The 27,456-nt window shown below is 38.5% G+C and overlaps 1 protein-coding gene across 5 annotated transcripts in view; it reads left to right on the top strand.

Moving 5' to 3' along the window:
• ANO3 (anoctamin 3) overlaps positions 1 to 27,456 on the top strand; it is a 172,054-nt gene that overhangs the window by 77,160 nt on the left and 67,438 nt on the right. For 4 of the 5 annotated variants that reach the window (XM_090140178.1, XM_090140177.1, XM_090140179.1 and 1 more), the window contains exons 2-3: positions 18,732 to 18,932; positions 20,506 to 20,577. In XM_090140178.1, the coding sequence (XP_089996304.1) occupies positions 18,732 to 18,932; positions 20,506 to 20,577 (273 nt within the window). Of the gene's footprint in view, positions 1 to 5,473; positions 5,566 to 18,731; positions 18,933 to 20,505; positions 20,578 to 27,456 lie in introns of all 5 variants that reach the window. The other variant, XM_090140180.1, reaches the window with a different exon arrangement.

The following is a 27,456-nucleotide window of genomic DNA, read 5'->3' as shown; positions in this document are numbered from 1 at the left end:
ACTGAAAGTAGCGTCGCAATCCCAGGCGCTGGTGCTTATGGGGGACTTCAATTATCCAGATATTTGCTGGAAAAGCAACGTGGCCAGGCATGCGCAGTCCAGACGGTTCCTGCAATGTGTCGAAGACAACTTTCTGATGCAGATGGTGGAGGAACCAACGAGGGGAGGGGTGTTACTGGACCTTATTCTCACAAATAAGGACGGGTTTGTTAAGGAAGTAAAAGTTGGGGGTAGCTTGGGTTGTAGTGACCACGAGATGGTGGAGTTCAAGATCTTGAGTGGAAGGAGCAAAGCAAAAAGTAGGATTGCTACCCTGGACTTTAGGAGAGCCAACTTTGATCTCTTCCGGGACCTACTTGGAGCTATCCCGTGGGCTAGGGTGTTAGAAGGTAAGGGGGCCTGTGAGAGCTGGTTGGCATTTAAACAGCTCTTCTTCCAAGCCCAGGATCGGTGCGTCCCTGTGAGCAAGAAATCAGGAAAGGGTGGCAGGAGACCTGTGTGGATGAGCAAGGAGCTCATGCACAAACTTAAAGGGAAAAAGAAGGTCCATGAAATGTGGAAAAAGGGTCTGACCACTCGGGAAGAATATAGAAATGTTGTCAGGGCCTGCAGGGATGCGACGAGGAAGGCTAAAGCCCACCTGGAATTGAATCTAGCAAAGGTGGTAAAGGATAATAAAAAAGGTTTTTTTAAGTATGTTAACAGTAAAAGGAAGACTAGGGAGAATGTAGGTCCCCTACTAAGTGAGGGGGGTGTTCTGGTAACGGGGGATGCTGAGAAGGCGGAGATACTGAACGCCTTCTTTGCTTCTGTCTTCAGTGAAAAAGCTCCCCCTCGGGAATCCCAGGCCCTGGTGGTTAGTGAGAAGGTCTGGGGAATGGAAGACTTCCCTTTAGTCAGGGAAGAGGCGGTCCGAGAGCGCCTAGGCAACACCAATGTTCATAAATCCATGGGACCCGATGGGGTGCATCCACGGGTGCTGAGCGAGCTGGCAGAGGTGATTGCTGAACCGCTCTCTATCATCTTTGAGAGGTCTTGGAGAATGGGGGAGGTGCCTGAAGACTGGAGGATAGCCAATGTCACTCCGGTCTTCAAAAAGGGCAAGAAGGAAGATCCAGGTAATTACAGGCCAGTCAGCCTCACCTCTGTCCCTGGAAAGGTGATGGAACAGATTGTGCTGGATGCCATCTCCAGACAACTGGAAGAAAAGGAGGTTATCAGGAGTAGTCAGCACGGGTTCACCAGGGGGAGGTCGTGCTTGACCAACCTGGTAGCCTTCTATGATGTTGTCACTGGCTGGGTGGATGGGGGGAGAGCAGTGGATGTAGTCTACCTTGATTTCAGCAAGGCATTTGACACTGTCTCCCACGACATCCTTATAACGAAGCTGAGGAAGTGCGGGATAGATGAGTGGACAGTGAAGTGGGTTGAGAACTGGCTGACTGGCAGAGCACAGAGGGTTGTCATTGGCGGTGCAGAGTCTGGTTGGAGACCTGTAACCAGCGGTGTTCCCCAGGGGTCGGTGCTGGGACCGGTCCTGTTCAACATCTTCATCAATGACCTTGATGAGGGGGTAGTGGCCACCCTCAGCAAGTTTGCTGATGATACGAAGTTGGGAGGATTGGCTGACACGCCCGAAGGCTGTGCTGCCATTCAGCGAGACCTGGACAGGCTGGAGAGCTGGGCAGTAAGGAACCAGATGAAGTTTAACAAAAGCAAGTGTAGAGTCTTGCACCTAGGGAGGAATAATTCCATGCACCGGTACAGGTTGGGGGATGACCTGCTGGAGAGGAGCTCTGCAGAGAGGGACCTGGGTGTCCTGGTGGACGACAGGTTGGCCATGAGCCAGCAGTGTGCCCTTGTGGCCAAAAAGGCCAATGGCATTCTGGGGTGCATTAAAAGGAGCGTGGCCAGCAGGTCGAGGGAGGTGATCCTCCCCCTCTACTCTGCCCTGGTAAGGCCTCATCTGGAGTACTGTGTCCAGTTCTGGGCTCCCCAGTACAAAAAAGACAGGGATCTCTTGGAAAGAGTCCAGCGGAGAGCCACAAAGATGGTGAAGGGCCTGGAGCATCTCCCCTATGAGGAAAGGCTAAGTGAGCTGGGTCTGTTTAGCCTTGAGAAGAGAAGACTGAGAGGGGACCTGATCCAGGTCTATAAATATCTAAGGTGTGGGGGGCAAAGTGGCGAGGCCAGACTCTTTTCAGCAGTGTGCGGAGACAGGACAAGGGGAAATGGCCAGAAGCTGGAGCATAGGAAGTTCCGCACCAATGTGCGCAAGAACTTCTTTACAGTGAGGGTGACGGAGCACTGGAACAGGCTGCCCAGGGAGGTTGTGGAGTCTCCTTCTCTGGAGATATTCAAGACCCGCCTGGACGCCTACCTGTGTGACCTGGTGTAGGGATCCTGCTTTGGCAGGGGGGTTGGACTCGATGATCTCTGGAGGTCCCTTCCAACCCCTACGATTCTGTGATTCTGTGATTCTGTGAATGTTCATGCTATCTAAATCTCAGTAGCCCAGTGCCCAGATACAGTTTTTGTATTAAAGAATCCAATTGGTAGTTGTCTAATACCACTAATGCTTGTGAAAGTGAACAGTAATGATCCTGCTGTGCAGAAGGGTTGCATTGTGACTTTAGCTGCTAGCTCAGAGAAGGGTGCTTGCTCTATTCACTTCTTTTTGTTATATGGCATGGATGACTGTCACAGCTCCCTGAATGCAGAGACTGAATTTCAGCATGGATGATGTTAATGCTGAAGAGATTGTGGCTATTTTCTATATTCTGGATTTGAGAATGAATGTCCGTTCCTCTCAAACTGGTGAAAAATCTTCCATCTTTCTCCACTGCCTCATGTTGTGAAGCCATGCTGCACTTGTGCAACCCTTCCTCCCTACAGCTATCTTCACATGGAACTGGGTTCTCAGAGTGCTACCCCACATGGTGCATTTACATAAGAAAAAACGACAGCACAGACATCAAAACTCTGAGTAGCAGCGTTAAGCTTTTGCTTGCAGTTGGTATCTTGTGAGCATGGAGACCCTGTCAGGAGCTGGAAGCTGTCTGCCTGTTTGCTTTCCTACAGCAGGCACAAGCTCACCTCGATGCTGGATGCAGAGATCCAAGTGTCCAGCTGTGTTACCTGGTCAGGGACAGCAAGAACAGTGTTGATAGTTTTTGCATTGATTTCTTTTTTTTTTTTTTTTTTTTTTCCCCAAGATTATACCAGGGCTTGCTAACTAATTTGATATGAGAAATAAGTTTGAAAGATGGCTGAGACTTTGCCTAGATTCCCAACAGTGTGAGTGTAATTTGTGTGTGGTGCGTCAGGCACCAAATAAGGATTGCAGTCATTCAAATGCATTTACTTTTAAAATTTCCATTCTATTCTAAAGATGAAATATAGAAATACTGTATCTACTAACCAGATAATATTACTATAATAATCATTTATAATATCTCATTTGTATCTTGTACGTGACTTTATTTCATCCAGTCTCTCACAGAAGCAACATACCAGTAAAGTAGGAATTGTCAGCAATGTAGTTCTGAGCACCATCTCAGATTTATCTCACTTTATTCAGAAGGGTACCTTGCATACAAAGTGACCTTTGCCAGCCATCGGGCAGCAGTCACGGCTTTAAATCTAGGCACATAAATGAGTTGTACAGAAAGGCAAGGGTAAGCATTTGTACAGGTATGTATGAATCTGAACAGCCTTGCTGTAGAAGGAGACCAAAGGAGAACAAGTTACATAACAGTGACTATAACTCAGCGTAAAAGCAAAGTCTCCTCAGGGATGATATTAACGTTTAAGAGAATAAGAACAGGCTTTAAATATATTATGGCAGAATGCCAAAAAGCAGCTCCACTTGTCTTTCTCAAAAGCTTGTGCCCATTTAGCTGTATGTACTGACCTGTCTTTCAAAGAAAAGAACTTGAAAAATACATAAATAATTGATTTTAAAAGCTACCCACAATGTGTTTCCTCTCTACGTGGAAAGAGAGATTTCAGAGAGTAAATGGGATAAAAGGATACAGCCAGCTTTCCAAATTTAACCCAGGCAGTTCTCCTTTCCTTTCCTTCTTTTTTTCCGAGCGTACTCTTCAGCAATAATATGCCAAAATAATAGTGCTGGAAGTCATTGAACTTGGAAATTCATGAAGAGTAAGAAGTGATTGCTTAAATGACTTTGTGTTGGCTTCACTTGAGATTGTGTTTTCTCCCAGTGAGAGAAATACCCGTAATAATGCAGTCTGTGCTAATACCTGAAGGGAGAAGCATGCTCAGACTTCCTTGGATTTTGAGTTCTTTTTTTGCAGTCCTTTTCTGCTTTCACACTGATGCATTGATGTTGTCGTGCCTTCAGCATGCATTTGGCTGAGTGGACAGTGGTGCTGGGCCACAAGCATAACCAAAATCTGGCTCTTAACTTTAGATTGGCAGAAAATCTCATAAAATGATCAGCAAAACCATGAAAGGTCATCAGATTTTGGAGCATCTAAACATTTTCTTTTGCAGATAAGTATTAGGAATCTCTCTCAATGGTCCACAATGTTGATAGAGGAGTCCATGCATTCCAGAAAAAAATGCAGCGAATCTCCAGCAAAAGGTTTTGGTGTGCCTTCATATGAACTTTAAGGGAAAATCCTGTCCTCGTTTGACATCATCTTTGGTACAGTAGGCCTCAATATTTCTCTCCTTGCACCACAATGAAATCTCTGATAGTAGTGAAGTCGTGGTTAAGCGGACTCATGAATTCTGCTTTTTTTTATTATTGCAGTCTGTGCTTCTGATTTACAGTCAAAGAGAACAGAAATATATCTCATTGTGATGGCTTGTGGACATTCTTGCTTTGAGAGTGTGAAAATATCTGCTGGAGGTTTAAACCCTGGGAGAGTATTAAGCAGGAAAACCATTGTATTTCTCAGTTGCATCATTACCCAGCCAGGAAGCTTTACTGGGGCAGGTGATGAAGGTGGCCAGGTGATAAGCACAAGGCTTAGCAACCAATAACTTTGGTGCTGGAGTGCCTCAGCACATTGCAGATTGCCTTCCTCCTGAAGGCACTTTGTACATTACCTTGTGACAAATTGCTTGTGTATCTAGGCTTGAAAATCACTAATTCCAATCAGAATTAAATTCAAGCATCTTGGATGTGTAAGATAAAAATCATAGTTTCTGAAGACAAAATTGATAGCTTTAAGGATGTATGCCTTAAACAAGAAAAAAGATAATATATGGATGTGGGAGTTGGATTGTAGTATTTCATTAGTGCTGTGTATTCTGTGGGATTCTGGCAGGTTTTTGAACACTGAGCTAAGCCCTCCTGTGCACAGAGAAGAATATAGAATGATTTTGGTGAGCACAATTAAATTCGTGATGACCTTTGTTTTTCCGCAGTGAATCCTGCTCAGTGTATATAGACTTTGAATCAGTTTTTCGTAAAGAACTCTAATGTTTCTCCTTTCATCAGGGATTTTCTATCAAGCTGGTGACAGGCATGCAAGAAACCCAGTTTTTCTGATCCTGAACCCTTATCTTCACCCATCTCCACATCAGCAATGGGTAATATGATTTCATCTCAAATGTTTGTTTACAATATTAGGAGTGATTATAGCTTCATTCAGTGCTTTAGTTCTCCTTTAACGGATTTGAAATGATTTTCTTTAATTGAGTTTACTCTTCATACATGAGAAGTATCACTTCATCAAATATATTGTGATTCTGTTTCTCAGCACTATACATGTAGGTTTTTTTTTTATTAAGTATTTGTTACCATGACAGTATTTAGAGGCATTTTGAAATGCATATAAGCTTATAAATACATATTACAAGTCTGCACAAAGAGATTTGAAGCCATTAGTGTCACTTTTGGAGATAAGTATTTAGGGATTCTTAAAACCAGGAATTATTTGACTGCTTTGTGATGAGCTATTAAATCCTCACATGAAATTCAGGACACATTTTTTATGATGAAGGATTTGCTTGTCACAGAGCTCAACAGGAAACTCATTTGTGTTTTCTGAAGGTAGAAGAGAACTAGCAAGTTAAGCAGAAAGGAAGATTGGCTGGCTCTCAGCTGTGGAAGCGTACAAGAAAATCAAAATAAACATACCCTGCTCCTTGAATTTCTTCTGGAAAGTTGCTCTACAGCTGAAAGAGTTAAAGCCTGTAGAACATTTTTGGTTGCCTGCAAGGTGATGAACCTTAATGGACATACTGTATACAAACCAGGCCATCAGAAGGAATGACTTGGCTTCTTGTATCAAGTCTTTAAAAGCACCACGTGAGCACATCTGTAGGGATGGGCTCCTTTGGTTTCCTCAGACTTTTCTATTTCTCCAGGTCATGGCAATTTCTCCTACTCATAGCTTTGGGCACCAGAGGCTGAAAAAGAATTTTCTCGAATCATTTGTTAAAAGCAATTTAAAAATAATACATTGATTTTAGATTAGTGCCAGGTCAAATGAAACTAGAAGAAGCAATCTTAGTGTATTGAGCTAAAACTAAGGCGTTTATGGCATTACCTTGGATGCAGTAAAGATTATAAAAGTTGATAAGGGAATTATTAGGACCTTAAGTTGTAAACAGCTGATGCTTTTCATATTGTATTAACATAATGCTGTGTTAGCTCTTTTTATTCAGTTATTACTGGAATTCCTTTCCTATATCATTACATTATTTTCACAGAGTGTACGGTGCTAATCAGTTAAGAAATGCCAGAATATTAAGTGCTTTCTGAAGCCTTAGTTGCAGGCATCGTATAGTAGTACATCCTGCTGCATTTAATCAGCTCACTGGCAGTTGGCTGTAAAAGAACCTGCAAACTCAGGGGACTCCAAACACTCTTGGGTGATGCTGAAGTCTGGGCTGCTGCCAACACACCTAGGCAGGCAAGCTTGAAGGGGAGCTGTTAACAAATATCCCTGCATGAGACTGGAAGGGTTTTCTAGAGAACTCTAGGATGTTCCTCATCCTTAAGTTATGATTACTGTGTTATTTCTGTTGCATATTTTTCAATCTGTTCTAAATAAGAAAAAAAAAAAAAAAAAAAAAAGGGCTAGTTGTTTAAAATGTCATTAAACGCTCTCTTAGGGCAAGCAGTGTTGCCTGTTAAGAAGTCTCTCCTAGTATGGGACTTAGCTAGTTTTCTTGTAGCTCACTATTATGCTTCCTGACCGCTATGGAAAAGGAAAACCACTGATTACTCTCTTAAGTGCATAAGCTTATGCATCTGACATCTGTTATCATCTGTCTTTCATCATTCTTTGTTTGGCTAAACAATCCCAGTTTGTTCAATGCTTTTTTGTTTATCATGCTCTCACTTTAATTCAGTCCCATATCCTCCTCTATAGACTTAAGTGATCATTTTTCCATTCTTAAAATAAATGCTAAGTATTTCAATACATTTGTAGCATCATATATTTTTAATGATAAAGTCTATATTTACATACATATAAAAATATCTTATATATATATATAAAAAACCTATATATATATTCAAAAGCAGTTGGCCACTAATCTGCCTAGGCTAATGTGGATAGCATCCCATTCCCCAGGGGTGTCAACCACATCCACAACTTGCTGTGGGTGCACTCAATCCCATGGATTAAAGAATCATAGGATAGAATGATTGAATTGTTTAATCTGGGAAAGACCTGGAAATCATCAAGTGCAACCATCACCTAGCTTTACCATTTAAAGTATCATCAAAAGCTGTACTAACTCAAGATGGAGGTTGTACAGCATACTTGTCCTCCATCAGCAAGGTCTGTTCTGTTTCAGAGAGAAATTCAGGTTGTGTGATCTGGTTTGGCCCTCAGAAATGCGTGCTTGTGTCCACTTGTTTTTCTGCATTCCTTTCATTCACTGTTATACAACCAACCATCTTCAGATCCCTGTGATCTGAAGAGGTTATGAAAAATAATTCAAGCAAACTCTCTCAGGGAATTATATTCTCTTAGTAACCAATGTTTGCATTCTTATCTCCAGGGATTTTAAGCAGGATTCCTTTTCCAGTCTGTTTCACTGCAAATCCAGAAAATCATCAGTCCACGGAATGGGATTATTAACTCTTTAATTCCCTGTGCTTTACATGATGTTATGATATGAAATACCAATAACAAAAATCATAAAACCATGACAGTAGGGCACAAGGTTAAAATGTGGAGTATGGAATGGATGAAGTCATATTTTTTGGGCTTTTATTAAAATTATTTAAAAACGTTAAAATTATTTAACGCTTACCAGAAATTTTGGGCAGTTTATGCTTTCACCAAGTGTGGGTGTATTTTTCTGCACATTTTAAAAGCAAAGCTTTTACGAATTCATATATCCCATTCTAAAACATGTGGGCAAGATATCTATTCAGTGAAAATGTCAGAAGAATTTTTTTCAACATTAGCAAATATGCTTTTTTCCAATATTTTTGAAAAAAAAAAAAAATCTTTTTGGTTGCAACCAACAAAAAAAGTCTGGAAAAAATGTATATGTCTGTGTCACATGTGGTGTGCACAGATTGAATGCCCTAGCTGGGTTCATCACTGGGTTGTGTTCTGTGAGCAATGCTCCTGCCTGTATGGCCAAGGCCCCTGAGTGTTTGAGGACAGATGGGCAAGATACAACAGCATCTCCCCAGGGACAACACACGACATAAGGTTGATGCACCCTACAGAAAGTTCATGTGCCTTTCATTTGCATGGATGGTATACATAAATCATTGCAAAGATGCTAGAGGAGTTCCTTAGCTTATTCCTCTTATGAGACAGATGACAAAATGAAGGATAAGAAAGAAATAAGACGGCTGCTCAGAACGTAATGCCTCCAATTTATTATGTTGGTCCCCAACATCAGAAGCAGATGTTGGTGGTATGGCAGTAGGGGTTGAACCTTCCTGACAATATTCCTTTACATTAATTACACTTATTACAATTTAGTGCTATCTCATACTAAATTTCATTTTTGCTTCAGTAAATTTACATATTTTACTATTTACAGCCGTTGAAGTTTCATTTGTATTTAAGAGCTTTTTCTCATATCTTGGACATTTTGTGACCTTCCTGGCCATGAGAAACTACACTCAGATTTTAAAGTGCATGTTATTACAGGACTCCCACTTTCTGCACAAGACCCATCCATTCTGCTCAATGCATAAAAACCCATCTCTAGCAGTACACAATGCTTTTAGCTTCTGCTATGTTGTCTGTTCATGCAGAACTGCCAGTTACTGTCTGTATCGACCTCTTTTCATCTTAACACTATGAAAATGTGAAAAGGTGTAGAGAGTTCTTTTTATTACTATTTGGCAAAATGTTAAACTTGATTTTTTAAAATTTTTTTGCCTTTAACATTCATAGTATTTGCATTTTTCCACAATCTCTTCTTTTGTACCAATCCATCTGCCAGGCTTATACTAATCCTCATCAAAATTATTGGAATATTTACCTTAGAATGCTAGTTTTAATAACACTTTCCAAAATACTCAGATATAATCCATAGCAAAATAATATACCAAAGCACATCTTTTCTGTCTATTGGCATGAAATCAGATTGTCATTCAGTTTATTGTACCAATTTCCCATGGAAATGCTGCAAGGCTCGGTCAAGTTGTTCTTCAGGCCCCCTTCTACTTAACTGGAATTCTCAATCAGAATTTGGTAGGCATCAGATTTTCAGCAGAACATGGTCAACTTACTTGTTGGTCTCTTTTGAACTGGAATAGAACCTGATGTGTAATCAACTGTGCATATTCCAGCTCTGGGATCCATTTCTGGAATTAAAATTTGAATTCAAGTAATCTGCAAGATGATTTAAGAGAGACATAAAACTCTTAGAGAGCATCTGAAAGAGGGCAGCAAAGACAGTGAAGAGTCTAGAGGATGAGATACATGAGAAACGGCTGAGGTTCCATTGCTTTGTTGGTCCCATGATAACTGGGCTCAAAACCCTGGGCACCTATTCATTTTATGCTTAGTGCATTTAAGCACTGTCTTGCTCTATTAAAAGACAATAATGCACTTTCTTCCTTTTCTTTAACTTCATTATATTCTTGCCAAATCAACTCAATTGTACTAATTCTGGTCTCCTGAGGGTGCTCTCAGAAAGCATTTTCAGAATTTCAAGAACAGAGGCTGTGGAATAGCCTACTTTGAGGCAAAAATATAGCTTTCTAGAGATGTTCTGTGTTTCTAGGCTTGGGAGAACACATATTTTATTAGATTTCTGATATTATCTGGCAGAAATGTTTGTTATTGCTCTGGAGATAATCCAGACTTCTGAAGCTTTTTAATTCCCACATCCAATTAAGCACAAAAATATTTTGCTTTATTTTCATGGGAAGTATTACTGGTGAGTCAGGCACAAATTTCATTCTGTTAAAGTTATGCAAGACCAGATATTCCTGAAGGCAGGCTTTGTAAAAGGTGCTGATTAAGGCTTTAGAATGCAGCCCTTATTTAGAGCTATTTACTTAACTGTGCTTTTGATGGTAAGTAGACTACCATGGCAACCAAAAAAAAAATTTAAAAATCACTCTGTGTGAATATATATATATATATTTTACTTTAAGTTTCTCCTCACCTATGCCAGGAAAGATCAAATGCTTCAAAATGCTTAAGGTACATCTCACAAACACAGGCAATGCCAAGGAAGCACATAATGGTGTTTGCAGTAATGACCATGGAGTGATCTCAACTTTTTCTACCAAAGGAACAGTCCTTGGCAATTTGTCTGCATTGGTTTGCATCTCATCTTACTGGTCTGGTTCTTAAAGCAACATTCAGATTTGTGTTTAACTGAATACAGGTTTTGTAGACCAAGAATCCTGGATTTTCTGGCACTCTTCAAAATAAAAATAAAACACTCTTCGAAAATAAAGAAACCAACATATTTTTTTTTTTTTTTTGTCATTAAAATAATATATTCATGGAATAGATGGGAAAACAAAGTCGAAAAGTCTGATATACAGAGAGAAAACATTGGGGCCTGCTGTGGATAATCTAGGAAATAGGGGTAAAGTAAAGGGTGAAGATGTGAAAGAAGAGCAAACTTTCTTCTGAAGTAAGCTGAACCGTATTAATTCCAAGGGAGGTAATGCAGTTATTCTTGGATGGGAATACTACCAGATTTGTGTGTGTACATGACAATCCGTACCATGCAGGGGCATAAAAGACTTCTGATAAGAGCTACTGTGGTCTACCTATGGTAATCTGTAATAGAGTCCTCCTTCTAATTCTGTGAGCATAAGGTGCAATAGCATTCTTAGAGACATTATACTATATAATGTTTTTATTAAAAAAAAAAAAAAAAAAAAACTGTAATCATGTTTCTGTAGAGTGAGCCTTAAGTATTGGCATTTTATTGGCTACTTATATAAATCTTGCAATTTCAGACAAATGCTTCAAAATCCTAGATGAAAACCTGGCTTTATTTACTTATTTATTTATTCCTTCAACCTCTGAGTTATTTATGTAATTTTTACCAAGGAAAAGTTGTTTAAAGTAACAGACTTCATTTATTTTTAAAGTTGATCATTACAGGAATTACTCTGATAGGCACCATATGGGATCGAGGACAGACTTATGCTAAATTTTGGAAGAGAGGTTTGTGCAGGTGCTGGTAATTTGCTAATTCTGCTGCTGAATTTCCTGCTGCTTCCACAAGGAAATAGGTCTTTTCTTCACTGGCCTCGGTTCAAGAGGTACATAGTGAAGAAATGTAGTTCTAACTTATAATAGGTCTTTGGTTTCCTTGTGGCTTTTTTTTTTTTTCTTGTTTTATTCTGCATTTGTTATAGTTAACGACAAAAGTAAGATGTGCCTATTTAATTGAAATTTACAATCAGAGAAGAGAAAGCTTGTTCCCAAAAACAGCTTCAATGGCAGAGATATCTTAAACACTCTCTAAGACCTTTGGTTTTGTTGCATTGTTGGTTTGCTTCTCTAGGTGAAGATGGTGTCCTTAGGGACTGCAAAAGAGTTCCATACTGACAGGAATATCAAATGCAAACCCAAATATAAAACTTATGAATAGTAAAACAGTTATCGCTAGGTTTCTTTCCCAGCACAATCCTCTTGGGAACAATTTTAACTCTAGCTGCTACATTTATATATGCTTCCAGGTCATTACTAAAATCCTTAAGGCAGCAGTATGTGAAGCCCTAAATTGAGCACAAGCCAACAAGAAGCATTTCAGTGAAGAAGCTGGAGACTTTTCTGAAGAAGCAATTTCTCAGGGATGCTGCCGGTCTGCTTTCAGTGCAGCAGAAATTGGGAGTTATCAATCTGTTAGTGGGTAGTAATTCTGCCCACTGCCAGAGGGCTGTAACCAAATGATCTTTGAGGTTCCTTCCAAAACAAGCAATTCTTTTTTCTTCATTGTCATTGAGAAGAGATAGGATGTCATGCGTTGATGAGATCATCGCTTTAACAGCAGCCATTTATGTCAGACTGTTCTCTGAAGGTAAACACGATGATCACTTCTGAAGTTAAAATCATAATTCAGCCTGGCTCTTCTCTTAACCCTGTTCTGACTGAGGTGATTTGGTTCAACTGATCTGTTTCAATGGTGAAGCATGGAACTGCCTATTTCTTTAAGAATGCCTTTAATACCTGTTATAGCTGGATCTAAGATTCTTTTTTTTGATTCAATATCAAATGCAAAGGAAACCAAAATCAAAAAAGCAAAATCTCTATCAGACTGGCTGGAAATGTACAGGAAGAAAAAGCTATGAAAACACTATTCTTTCTGTTGCATTTGAAAAATGCAAAGGTGACAAAAAGTTATTTTGCAAGTGACAAATAAATAATGGCTCATCAAGAAGAAGAAAAATCACTGTAGCCAGTTTTGATGCTGGAAATAGTGCTGCTTTATATGTGGAATACATGTCTTGCTATGGAATAGACAGGCTGAGACTTTTCACAATAAAGCATCCATTAATACCTGTGGGAGATTCTTATTAGGAGCTGGTTATACTTGAATTTAGAGATAAATGAATGATTGGAAAGTGTTACTACCAGCAAACTCAAGAACAAAGTGGATAAGATCCAGGTGTCTGCTTGATAGAACTACTGGAATACATTTTTTCTTCAGCTGTTCTGGTTACTGCTGTGATAGAAGCTCCTTTTGCATCTATGGAAAAGATTGTAGATTACTTCCATAAATATTCTTTCCTCAGTGTAATTCTTCCTAACATACAGCTTGAGAAGTTGGAGCTGTTAAAATTCACTCCTCTGAAATAAAAACAACACTTAAAAAGAGAAAAAAGATCACTTTAAAAATTTGTCTACATACCATAGGCATTTCCTTTATGTTTGTACATTTAATTGACTTGAGCTACCGAGTTTAATAATGGTCAAAAACAATTACAGACATGAAAAAGATTTAGAGAACAGTTGATATGGAGGAGAAACTGGTTCCGATTGGTCACTCTTTCTACATTGCTCATCAGAAAAGTAAACAAATTATCAATTGCTTGTCTTACTGAAGACCATGCAGCTGATCCTACTAATTCCTTTCCCTTTCATTAGCTATGCTAATGAAAACTGAAGCTGAAGTTTATTTCTTGCCTTGTCTACCTTAGGAAACAGAAATGTGATGAAAATATGATACATACAGTGTACTTAGATGTTTGTATTCCTCTGCCACAGTGCTTGTAAATTCAAAACAAAATAAAAAGAGTAAAATAATGGCATTAAATGGAAACAGTCTTCAAAAGCATGACTGACAATATCATTAAATCTCATTATATCATGAACACCTTCATAAATGAATTTAAAATGTGGGATGACAATGAAAAATACCATCACAGTCTGTTACGTTTGTTCAGAGACATTTTCTGGCTAGCCTAGGAGTTTTACTCACACAGTGGCTGCGTTTGAACATTTAAAAGAAATAATGTTGACCTGCTCATTTCATAATGGAAAAGGCAATTTGAAAACATACCTTAGAAAACTGGAGTTCATAAGCTTGCTTAATTATAAATCAACTTGGTGAAACTGAATATCCTCAGTATTTGCTGAGGTACTTCAAACAGATGAGAACTAGTATTTGCTGTTACTACAGCAAATTATTGTTTCTTCATTATTATATCTTTTAGTTATGATTTCCCAGAGTTTAATAGAGAAATGATCATCTGCTAGGTTTCCTTTCGGAGGTTACAGCTGCCAATCAGAGTAAGTGTATTCATTAGCAGTAAGTACCTATTACACCCATTGGTTACTGAAACCTAAATGTTATCGTGCTCTTCAGAATGGAGCTGGTTTATTCTTCCTCTGTAGAAATATGTAGAATCATAAATGTCTTGAAAACTATTGCAATCTTTTCTTTGCATTGCATTTTACTAGACAATGTAATAATGATGACATTGACGCTTGAAATTCCAACTTCTCTCTGTGCTTCTTGAATGATGCTTCATTTTAATTAGTTACGTGTTGCATTTGAAGTTGTTTTTGTTTTTTACAATTCAGAAAGTCCTTTTATCAAGAAATGCTTTTGATTATGTGAGCTGTTGTTGAGATCTGTGTGTTGTTGACATTGATTGTGGACATCATTACATACTCTGTAAAGCTATAGATTTGACTTTTATAGTAATTACTCCTGCTTCAAGCTAAGATTTATGCTGGATTATATGGGCAATAGACTTTAGGTTATTCTTTTTTACACTAGCACCAATCAAGTCTTTCTGAGTGTGCTTCCAGTATTAGGTTAACAGTGCATATGGGCTACCTATAAAACTTCTCTCAGATACAGTTCAGAGTTCCTGAAATGTAAAATGATCTTTTCCCTGCTCTTAATAGAAATTATTAACTGTATTTCACAGAAGGAGGCATAGGAGAATCTTCCACTTCTTTCTTTCTACTGACCAAAACCTGGAGGCATCTGAGAGCTGGTTTTGTTTGAAATTTTTCTAGATTGGCAGAAAGTTAAGTGTGCATTAAATTGTGCATGCTGATTTAACCATCAGGAAAGCTCATCACGCTGAAGCTCCATCCTTCCTGCCTGCCCTGCCAGGGAGCTGTGAGATGTAGTACAGCTGGCTATCCTGGCTTTGAGCCATGCAGGGATTTGCTTACATAGCAGGAATCCCCTGTTTTCCCTCAGAAGAAACACCCTTTAAGGCAAAAGTGCTAAAATAAAAGGCAGGATTTGATCAAACCAGAAACTTTAAGCACCCTTTTCTCCTATGTGAAAAATTTCTTTAGTCATCCTGTGCTCGTATCCATGCTCATGCTAAGTGCTGGAGAAATATTCTGCAGGGAAGGATGAATTAGATGCTGTTTAAACAGAAAAAAAAACAAACTATTTTTCAAGTCTTGCCTGTCTGATAGCAATCTTAATCCTTTGTTTCAACAATCTTGCTGCTGTGCTAATATTGCTATAATAAGCACAATAGTCATTTTCACCACGTTCCAAAACTTTTGTGCAGGTCATTAGGATTTCCTTCATTGAAATCCCACGTCTCCCATAAATTTGACAAGTAGTTTCTTGTCCTTTATAGCAGTTCCAAATATGCCTGACATGGCAATTATTGTTGTAATGTCGCAGTGGGAAAGGTCCAGGTTTGAGAAAACACCCCTATGTAGGAGAGGAAGGAAGAGTAATTGCAGTAAATCAGTTCAGTGACCTTCTTTATGATGTCAGCCACAAGCTGTTGGTATGTCAGAGATGAGTAAGCATTGGCATGGAACAGCAAATGCCACCAAAGCTCACAGGTTGTGGAACTGGACTAGGACACTCCAGCAGAGAATGGATTAATATATTAAATTTGCATTGTGAAAGCAGATCATGCAACTGTGTGTAAATGTGCCACGAGATTATTCTGCTGTGACTCACTCTGCACAAGCAGAAGCTCCTTTGTGTAAAGGAGTCTGTATGAAAAGGCACAGAGGAATATACAGTAAGAGATGCAAAGGAAGTAATTTTCATTTAAATTGAGGCAGTCTTATAAAATAATTGTACTTTTTAAAATATACAGATCACTTAAATTGTTGTTAAAATTGAATGACAGTGTGTATTATTTGCGTTACCTTATATTTTTTTGTAATAGAATGACTCATCTTGTTACATATAGTGGTTTCAATAAGGATGGAAACATTTTTTTTGCCAGCAGTTCCAATGATGCAGTAGGATCCATGATTACTGATCATATACGACTGCTCAAGAAACTGAGTGTTAAAGCTATCCAGTATAATTACCAAATCCATCTTTCTGTATTATGCTGGAGGATGCATTCCTCTAGCTGGCATAGCTTTGGTCTCATAAACCCGTCTGGGCAGCATGGCAGACATTGCCTGGTCAGCTGTGTTTGAGCAGGATGAGGTTGGGGCCATAACCCAGTGCCCCTCCTTGTGCTGTTGGCACAGAGCCTTCGTTTCAGAGGCATTAAGAAGCAGAGTCCTGTCCACTCATAATTATTGAATGACCTGTGGTACCTTTGGAGGCAGCAGGAGCTTACCTCTGTCTGCCTTAACCTCAAATTAGCGCTGAATTGAGCAAAAAAAAATTGGGAAAGTCATGAAATGAAAGACCTTTTCAACCCTTAGCCATTGCAGGTAAATACCAGAAGTAGGCTGCTAATCAAAGGCCTTTCATCGTGGACTCCTATGCTGAGTTTCAGAGAAGAGATGTACAACTTTCTTCAAGCTGCACTGATTTTTTTGAAGAAGATGGCTCAGAAATTCATGGCACTCCAAGCAGCAGAGATATTTCTGTTTCCCATTTCATTCCAGCACAATTGGAGAGGGTAAAGTACAGCACTAGGAGATAAAGATTTAGAAGAATTTGCTGCAGAGTAAATTACGCTGTAATTACAGCAGAGAAATAGCGTAGTAAAATGGACTCTCTCCACTAATCTTTTGAGGATTCTTGACATTGTGTACAGCAATCACAGATCTGTTGGCCCCACGCAGACAGAAAGCCTCAGCGTTCTCTGTACGCAAGCCATAAGAAAATCCATCGAAGAGGTAAAATGTACATTTAAACTTAGCATTTGAGAAAATGCTTGACTTTTGTCGTGCCCTCTGAAAATACATAGGGCAGTTTTTTGAAAATACTGAGAATCAGTTTCACAACATTCAAACTTTAACGCTGAATTAAACAGGTGTGTGACATTTATTCAAAAAGAATGTTTTGAGAGGACCCAATGTGTTGGCCGACGTGTATTACTTGTAACATACATTGTAAGATTTAGTATCCAAACAAGAAATATGTGCTACTAATAAGTGATGGGATATTATTTTCCCATTCCAATCATTCCCTTGCTATTTTTCAAATCTTTGCCATGTTGCTTTTAATAGTTAAGCGAAGCACAGCGAGTTGTCATTTTGAGACAAACTAATTCGTTTTTGACACAGAAAACTCAATACTGAGCATTTATTGAGGCATTCTCTTTCAGTGTTCGTATTTCCATAGGAAGAGCTAGTTCTCCAAGAAGTTCCTTCCCTGTAGCAAGCAGTATCAAGTGCTTCTAAAAAGAGAAACAAGATATTGAACTTTCAGTAGCAAGAAACAAAATAAGGGCAATGCAGATAGTAAAGCAGGTTATTGTATGTAATGACTCTTGCTTTCATGTGAATTATCTACTATGCAATGAGTATGTGTATTTTAATTGCTATTAAATTTTCATGTTTACGTATCTGTAGTTTTGTGTAATTAAAGTAATATGAGACCTTTTCATAATGCGTGGGGTAATAAAGAATAATGTTCCTGCAGTGTATTAAAGTCTAAATCTTACGCTTTAAGACTGATGATATCAACAAAGATGATAATGCATATTATCAGTGTGTGCCGATGAAAGATTCTGTAGTGGGTTGATGACAGGGGAAGTTCTGAGCACTGTGAGTTGGGCAAAGGCAGACTCTGAGCACCCTGGCAAAGAGTCTTTGAAGTAGAGTGACAATAATCATATATTTTATCCCCCTTATTTCTTGTCAATAAAGCATCATTGGTTCTGCTTGCCTAGACAAGTGTACTTGGATTATTTACTGTTCCCCTGTGAATCCATAGAAAAAGAAGAAATTTAAAAAATTATTGTGTTATTGCTATTTAGTCTTAATGAGCATTACAATTAACATAAAGGGAAACAACATAAAGAGATTTAATGAGTGAACATGTCCAGATTTTTAAATGACTGGTAACAATCTTAATGCCCGATACTGCAAGCATCTAGGATCTAGGAAGAATGGACAGTTTCTTGTTTCCAGGCACACAGTATGAGCAGCTATTGTGTTGTTTGTTCTGTCACCAATAAGGACGTACAGCAGAGAACTTGCTAACCATTACAACATGGAGTTGTAATGTTAACATGGGGCAAACTCAGAAAAAAAGAGTGAGATTTCCATTCTCTTCAACTAGTTTGTTACCTATTCCGTTGTTCTTTTGTTATGCTTTTTCTTTGAGGATTTTCATTTTCTACATTCTGTTTGGTAAATGACTGTAATGAAGTGGACACTAGAGTACTGCCCTAATGACTTTAAGGCATATGTACCACAGAATTACATCATTAAGTATATTGTGAATGTGATTGTTTTTATTGATAGAAGGGTGGGTAAAGAATTCCTAGATTCTGTACACAGCTTGGTGTTCTTCAAAATTAAATATCAAGACATTTTGATTTAGTTGGAGAGTTGCTTATTAGTTGGATGAAACCTTGAATTTTCATAATTAATTGGTAGTCTTTCTTTGTTATTGTGTAATACAACAGAGCTTTGTGCTTTTTCTTTTCACTTCTTCAGGTATGAATACAAGCAAGAGTGAGACGGTGAGGGAGCACCCATTGAAACCCTCTAGAAGATCTATGCCATGCTTAGCACAGAGCCAAACACATCCTCAGAGTCTGAGCAAGCATTCTTCGTTTCTGCAACCAAATCGTGTACAGCCTCAGCCTCTGAGTGCAGGGACATCTACAGCTACCGTTGATGTAGTGTCAGAACGAGGTAAGAGGCTGTTGTCTCTCAGCATCTTGTTCCACACTGGCAGTGGAAGGGATCACTGTTGAGTGTCCAGTGGTATCTTGGGCTGATCTGCTGGAAAGGAGCCAGCAGCGTGCCCTTCTGGTCAAGAGGGCCAGTGGTATCCAGGGGTACATTATGAAGAGCGTGGTCAGCAGGTTAAGGGAGGTGATCCTTCCCCTGAACTCTGGCTTGGTGAGGCTGCATCTGGAGTGCTGTGTCCAATTCTGGGCTCCCCAGTTCAAGAAAGACAAAGAACTGCTGGAGAGACTAGCCAAGAGCCAGAGAGATGATTATGGGCCTGGAGCTTCTCCCTTATGAGGGCAGGTTGAGAGACATGGGACTGTTCAGCCTGAAAAAGAGAAGTCTGAGGGGAGATCATACCAACGCTTATAAATATGTAATAGGGAGGAATCAAATTGTTGGGTAGCAGGCACTTTTCAGTGGTGCCCAGCGATAGGACAAGAAATGGGCACAAACTGAAACAAGTGATGTTTCATATGAATATGAGGAAAAGCTTCTTGACTTTGACGGTAACAGAGCACTGGAACAGGCTATTCAGAGAGACTGCAATGTCCTTCTCTGGAGATATTCAAAACCTGCCTGGATGCTTTCCTGTTTAGCCTGTGTAGGGAGCCTGCTTTAGCAGAGAGTTGGGCTCAGTGATCTCTAAAAGCCCCTTCCAACCCCTGTATTCTGTGGTCTTAGATATAATTTTTAAGCAACTTCCATTAAATTACAAGGACATTTGATAATCTTCACTTTGTTTAGATATCTTCCAACTTGTTAAAGAGATAGTGGCAGAGTTGCCCACAATCTCTAGAAGAACCTTGCTGTTGAATTCTAGAGCATAATCTCTATAGTGCTTAAAATGAGTCTTAAATGTGTTTTTGTTTTATTTTACTGAATTACAAGCTTGTGTTTGCTCACTGAAAACAAGACAAGGAAGTTCTGACATATGCTGTGAAACAGCATGAGAGTTTCATTAGTCTCTCCTAGGGGAGAGAGTTAAAAATAAATACTGGGCTTTCTGCAGTAGATATCAGTATGAATATGTGGGAGCAAACTGGTTCATTGACTGTCACACACTGAGGGAGAGTGGTATGAGGAAAATGAAAGAAAATGCAGAAAATCCCTATGAATTTTACCTTGTGTTGAATGAAGAAATTGCTTTTAGTTTAGGATTTATGTTAAAATAAACATGAATTAACAGATAGACTAGTCCAGCAGGAGATCCCAGCCATTGCTTGTGTACCCTATTGCTAACTATTGCCAAACACTATTGTCAGCTCTGTGTGAAGCTGCACTGAGTAAATGAACACAACTTTTTTTCTGCTACTAAATTTTGAGAAATACTTCCTTAATGTTGATAGGGAGTAAATGTTACTGCAAAATGTTATTCTACCAAGGGAAACTTCTCTTAGGAAGAAAGTCTTTTTTTTTTCTGCTAGTGGGAGATACTCATTAAAACTGCAGCATGAATTTTTTTTGAGTCATTGACAGCTTTAGAAGTGTGTATTATGTGTGTATACTGATATGACTGTTGTATTTCTTCCAGCTAAAGTGATGGAGACTTTGGAAAGCAACTTGCTCAAGCTGTCTACTACAGAATACAGTGATCCGTTTTTAGGTAAGTTTATGTCTGAACTGAAATAATAACAAATAACTGATACTGATGTTTCAGTTACACTTGTGGCGTTTAAGTGTGGAAAGGCCATACTTATCCTGAAGTGCCAGGTAGGTTGTTTTTTTGGTTTTTTTTAAATAGGAGACAAAAGAAACATGTGCTGTCTTATGTACTTTAAGGGAGACATTTCAGAAAGTTTCCTAACGCTTTATCACATTTTGAGCCAACAATATATAAGGACAGAAGTATTTACTTTTGCAGTTGATGTAACCCTTTTCTGTAACAGTAGTTCATAATACAATTGCTTTGAAATGCTTTTCTGAACCCTCTTGAAATTGTTGTATATATAAACATATATTTTGTTCAGTATTGCCATGTGTGCGTTTCTGTTGCTTTTGCTCCATCCATGAAGTATTCCAGTGGGATTAAAAAAGTAATAATAATTAAAAAGCTGTAATTGGGATATATTTGTACATGAATTTATGCTGTTTTGATACTTAATGCCAACGAAAGTAGAAAAGAAGTCTCAGAATAAACCCTTCCTTACAAGTGCAGAGTGAGTCTGTATATACACACAAAACAAATAATTTGCAGGTTCCAAAATTAATTTTGAAATTCTCTGTTGATATATTTGAAATACATAAAAGTTTCTCTGTACCATGCATAACTACTGTGAAAGCTCCTTTTGCTTACAGTCAACATAGCACCAAACTAAAAATGATTGCTTCACGCTGAAGGAAAGAGATTTGCTTTCAGAAAGCTATTTTTTCCTTTTCTCATGTTTTTCTATTGATTTGACTTGCTTCCTGAAATATATGATAAAGTTCTTCAGGGTCTCCTAAAGAAGTAGCTATTAGAAATGTGAGGGAAATTGATACTTCCTCTGAACCAAAATAAAAATGTTCCAAAATCATAACAGAGTATAAAAACTTGGCATAAAGATGGTATAAGAATACCATGCATCTCAGTGAGGTTCCAGCTGAAACACTACCACCTCCCAATGTCATTGGTTTTATTGATGAGGCAGGCACTTTCTTCATCCTGTTCTTTTTTCCCAATGTATTTAAACTAATTTATTTAAAGTGATATTATTGCATACTTATGTATGGCAACAGTAATTTTTTCTCTTGGTAAATGATGTACTATTTCTCATTGATGTAACTTAGTTTTCACCTGAAATGAAATATAGAGGATTGAGAGATTGAGGAAAAGATGGATTGAGTCTCAACTGATCAAAATTATATTAAATTTTTAGTGGATGTTCTCCTCTTCTGACTACAGCTATAGTCTTTGAAGGGACAGAAACGTTGTTTAAATGGTAGCCTTTTCTAATGTGGTACATTTATTTGCTTGTGTCAATTGAGGTGTCTCCAGTCAGGAGCTGGAACTGGCTGTACAGAGAGGTGGTGGAGTCACCGTCCCTGGAAGAGTTCAAGAAACATTTAGATGTTGTACTGAGGGACATTGTTTAGTGGAAATATTGGTGATAGGTGAATGGCTGGACTGGATGATCTTGGAGGTCTTTTCCAACTTTGGAAGTTCTATGACAATATCATCATTATCAGTGAAGCTCACCAAGGTAAATCTGAGACAGTTAAAGGTACTTTTAAACAAAACCAACCAACCAAATAAAAATGAAGATGGAAAAAGGAGGAGTATTGCTGCTTGAACTTTGATCATGAAGATGAGAATGACACAGCTCTGCTCTGTGATTTAGCTGGTGCTTTGGCATTTTGACGGAGTCTGCAAAGTAGGCTGATTAATGGGTATCATTGTCTTAGGAAATCTTTTCAAACTACTCTCCTGAGGACATGAAAGAATGCTGAATTAAGTGAATGTGGTGAATTTCTAATTAGGCTCTATCGTGGAAACAGACCAAATGGCTTTCTCTTCTTTCGGAATCATAACTGTCCATAATTTCTTCCTTCTTCTGAGAAGAGGATAAGTAGACAGCAGATAAAAGTTCACCAAAAACATTCTCCTTTATTTCAGCTGCCTGTAGATAAGCCGTGAATATGTTGCATTTCTTTAGTCAGAAATGATGGATTTGTGAAGGAGGCAAGTTACAACACCTTTGTTACAGCTAACAGACAAAAGCAATCAAGGACATGATGAATTTTCACTTTGTCCCCTGCCTGTTTAAGGCCATCAGTTTGAGTTTGATGGGTCAGTAAATACAAGGAAAGAAGGCCCTGAGCTTCTGTAACATATAGTGTGAATTTCTGTGCTTACTGCAGCTATTGATAATAAAACATTTATTTGTTTTCAAAGACCATCATATGCAAAAAGAAGCTGAAACTTTCTTGCTTAACATTTACAACTTTGGCTGTCAGTCTTCTCTAGCAGGAGTCCGTATGTAAACAGTTTTGATGAATATGCAGTGTTTATTTGTACTAGAATTTTACCTTTATGAATAGTTATGAAAAATCCTCTTCAGTAACCTCTTAAAATTGTAGGAGGTGGTTATTACGTACCTTTTTGGAGTTTTGAGCATGCTTTGTCAATCAGTTGACTGAGTTTAAGAGAAGTTAGAAATTGTTTATAGTTGAACTGAAATGAACTGCTCTTGAGTTGAGCTGAAAGGAATTGGTATGGTTTGCAGGAGAATTTATTATACTTAATTCAGTAAAAAAAAAGTTGTTTTTTTTTTTAGAGCAGCCCTTGTTTCTTGCCATACATGAGATTTCGTCTCTCCTGCAATTCATGGTAAAGATGAAAAAAAAAACTGTAAGATGCAAATATTCACAAAAATTGGAAATAATCATCCACTGAGCAGTCTGGTCTTTTCTCACAACAACCTTTGGGCTTAGTATCAGGAATAGGAGGACAGCAGAAATATTTGGATAGATATGCAGCCTGTTTTTTCATCTGCTAGGTCCATTTAAAATTTTTGTCATTAATGTTGGCAGGTTTGAGTTCCTTTATGTCCCTTTGAGCCACATTCACAAAGAGATTTTTTATAATGGAATAGATTAATGCCTTTAAAAATCACATATAGCTAAAGAATTCAGAAGTCAGGCCATATTGGAAGACCAGGTGAAAAACCTGCCAGCTGCCCAGTCAGCTTGTTAACTGGAAAATTCAATCTGCTCATTCTAAGAGAAATATGTACATGTAAATAGCTTTCTAAACTGTGCTAGTGTATACAGAACAATAGCAAGCTGAAATGTCTCATTTCAAATAAGATGTCGAAAATGAATAATGGATAATAAAATCAATAGAAATTGGCTTTTGGGATTTAGATATAAAAAGTATTTAGTTTTCTCTTATTTGGCAGTTTGTGTCAGCTGCCTCATTAGCAAATAAAATAACACTTAAGAAACTTGTTTGATCTTCAGACAGTGTTTGCGTGAGTAAGGGTGATCACATCTATGCTGACTGTGTTGAGACATTAGGACAATTTATAATATACTCTACGTACTCCTATGTGGCTCTATCAGAAGAGGGATGGTCAGCAAGGGCAGGGAGGTGATTGTCCCTCTTTACTCTGCCCTCCTAAGGCCCCATCTGGAGTACTGTATACAGGTCTGGAGTCCCCAAAGCAGGAAAGATGTTAAGCTCAAGGAGGGAAGGTTTAGACTGGATATCAGAGAGAAGTTCTTTACAGAGAGGGTGGTGAGGCACTGGCACAGGCTGCTCAGAGAGGTAGTGGATGCTCCATCCCTGGAGGTATTCAAGATCAGGGTGCCCAGAGTTCCATCAAACCTGGTCTTGAATTCAAGTTTGTTTTGGTATTCAAGACCAGGTTGGATGGAGCCATGGGCAACCTGGTCTTGTGCCAGATCTGGAGGTTGGAGGCCCTATCTGTGAGAGGGAGGCTAGAACTCAGTGATTCTTGGTGTCCCTTCCAACCCAAGCCATTCTATGATTCTGTCTGAGAGCATTGTCCATTTCTCAGCCTAGATCTTGTTCATGCCTGGGGAGACAGCAGCATGAATGATGCAGTTCTGTGATCTGTTAGAATTGTGGAGTTTTTTTTGAGTTGAGAGAAATCCTTAAAGGTCATCTGGCCCAACTCCCCTGCACTGAACAGGGGCACCTACAGCTCCATCAGATACTCAGTGCCCCATCCAGCCTGACCTTGAACATCGCCAAGGACTGGGCATCCACTGCCTCTCTGGGCAATACATTCCAGTACCTCCCCACCTCTTCCTCATGTCCCCTTTATATCTCCCCACTTTTGGTTTGAAACCATCTCTCCTCATCCTATCACCACAGACTCTGCTAAAGGTCTGTCCTTTCATGTTTTGTAGACCCCCCTTTGAATACTGAAAGGCTGCTCTCAGCACTCTCTGGAGTTTTCTCTGCTCCAATGTTCACTGATAATGTATTTTGGAATGTGGTGCAACTAAGTGAAAGAGTTCATCTAAAAAAATAATAATGAGGTCCAAAATCTAAGTACTTTTGGCATTTAATCTGCTTGTACAAATTCTGCATACCATTTTACCTCCACCAGAGACCATAAAAACCTACTGACTGTCCTTGTGAAAATGATGTATATTCTGTGTAATGGTTACATCTGTGTGAGAAACTGTATACTAAGAAAAGACTGCACTTATCAGCTGTGCTCCTCTTTGGTTTGTAAGTGTAGATATACAGGTGAAAAATTTTCTACAGCATGTACACCATATAGTATTCCAGTTACTCCACCAGGATTTCATGACTTTTCAGACATCACTGAGAGTGGTTTGGTAACTGTTAGCCAATTCCCTCAAAAGTTAAAAACAAAAAACAACAACCAAACAAAAGAAAAACAACCTGAAGTTCTAGAGCAATATGAACTGGACTTGCTTTTTTTCTCTAGTGGCACTTTGCCTGCATTCTCCTCCTCCCCAGAGAAGGGAGGTTAGCTGGTGATGGGCACCAGAGTCTATCCAAAAGCTACAAGGGCAACTTTAGCTGACACTTGTTCTTGGCATTAACCATTCAGTTGGTTGTCATAGGCCAGGGAAGGTATGATGGGAAATAGAAAAATAAAATAAAATTTGGTAAACAGTAGCTTTCCCACAGCACAGAGTGAAGAGCTCGAGGTGGACAAGGTTTTCTCATCATGTTTTGTGGAGCTACAGCTAAATAAGGGTTCCGTGTTTGAATTAAAAGATGGATACTTACAATGCAAGCCAAATAGACTCTTAGTCCTTTTCACTGCTTTTTGGGGGATGTTGCATTAAAAACACCTCTGGGCAGTACATCTCCAGTCACAGCATTTGGGGTTATTATCTTGATTTGGCTTGTGGCAATTCCAAATAGTGGTTGAAATGAAAAGAAAACAAACAAAGGTTGTGGAAGAATAGAAGGCAGAAAATAGTGCTACTTCATAGAAAAGAATTATATAAAAATAGTGGAAGTTTTAAAGCTGCAGTTCCTTAAGAAAGGCTGAGGAAGTTAAATGACTGCATTTGTACAAAATGTGGCAAGCATTGGTGAAACTAGAAACGCCATCATGTTTCAAGTAATTTACGTTGTATAATTTCATCCTTAGGGGAATGTCATTTTGATTTAGAGGGAAAATTATAGAAGAGAAACTTCATCTTTCTTTTTCTCAATACAAGTGGTGGATACCTTATCACAAAAAAAAGCCTGTTCATAGAGGAATGCCACTGACAACATTGACTATTTTTTAATTTAAAGTTTCATCACTGAGGTCATTTTCTAAAATTTTCTATCTGTCATCTGCTATCTATGATGTTTTTTCATACAGATGTAACAAACACTGCTGTGATAGAATGCTAGGTGTTAATCATCATTCTTCCCATTTTTGCTATATTTGATACTGTTGTCTTGTGAGATAATGGTTTTGGTGCATAAAATGTCATGTTTAAATGTACTAAGTATTATTATGTAATAAGTATTATTATGTAAGTTTTATATTATTTTTAACTGTACATTTCCTTATTGTTGTTGAGGGGTGTGGAAAGGTTGTGACTAAAACCTTTTTGGTATATATTTCATATAAGATAGCATATATTTAAATGGAAGGTAAATCTTTTTTTCCAGAAAATGGGTAGTACACTTTACAAGCTGTGTTCTTGACAACACAGTCAATACTAAACAATGTTTAGTATGTGAAAGAATGTTGAACATTAAGGAGAAACTCATTTCGTAACTGAATTATTTAAATAAAACTTTTGCCCAACTTTTGGGGAATGTGAGATGTACTCAAAGTGTTTAATCCTGTTAAAACTTAGCTCACAAACACAGACTTTTTTAGATGAGTGAAGTGTTTCTTTCAACACTGATAGCCTATCTGGCTATAAGAGACTGGGTTTTAGAGGACATTTTCCTTCCTTTCATTTTACTGGATTCTCTTCTAAGCTCTTGATCTTTGGAAATATAAGAGCTGGTCACATCTGGGAGTAAGTCAGGTCAGCTCATTTACTTAAGAATCCTGTTTCCTACCTTGTATACCTCCTACTTTAAAGCATTCTGCAGTCTTTGTGTTAATTCTTTTTGTTGTCTAGAGAGAAATATTTTGCTAAGAGTCAAGTTTGGTGCTTTCACAGTCAAAATTGGCTATGTATATATAATTTATAAAATACATTAAAATGTCCCTCCACAAATTTACTGAGGTTAATATCAGCATCAGAAATTACTGAAGGCTCATTTGGTGCGATTACTATGAAAGTATCTAAACAGTAGGAAAAGCAGTTCTCTGTAACTGTTCCAGTTTAATATTCCTTCTCAGAATTGTTTAGGCTACGTGAGATAATTGTGGTTATTTTTTTCTTTAATATTTACTGTTGAGAATTTGGCTGAGCAACTGAATGAAAAATACTTTGTTGTTGCAGATGAGCTTTTCTGAATATAAAATTCAGGAAATTCAAGATTGCAGTTCCCACAGCAACCATGGCTTGTTTCTTGGCTTCTATTTAGGGTTTAGAA

Source organism: Phasianus colchicus, chromosome 5 (assembly GCF_987193195.1).
Source record: "Phasianus colchicus chromosome 5, bPhaCol1.hap1.1, whole genome shotgun sequence".
In the NCBI taxonomy this organism is placed as follows: domain Eukaryota; kingdom Metazoa; phylum Chordata; class Aves; order Galliformes; family Phasianidae; genus Phasianus; species Phasianus colchicus.
This window is presented reverse-complemented; position numbering and strand designations above follow the sequence as displayed.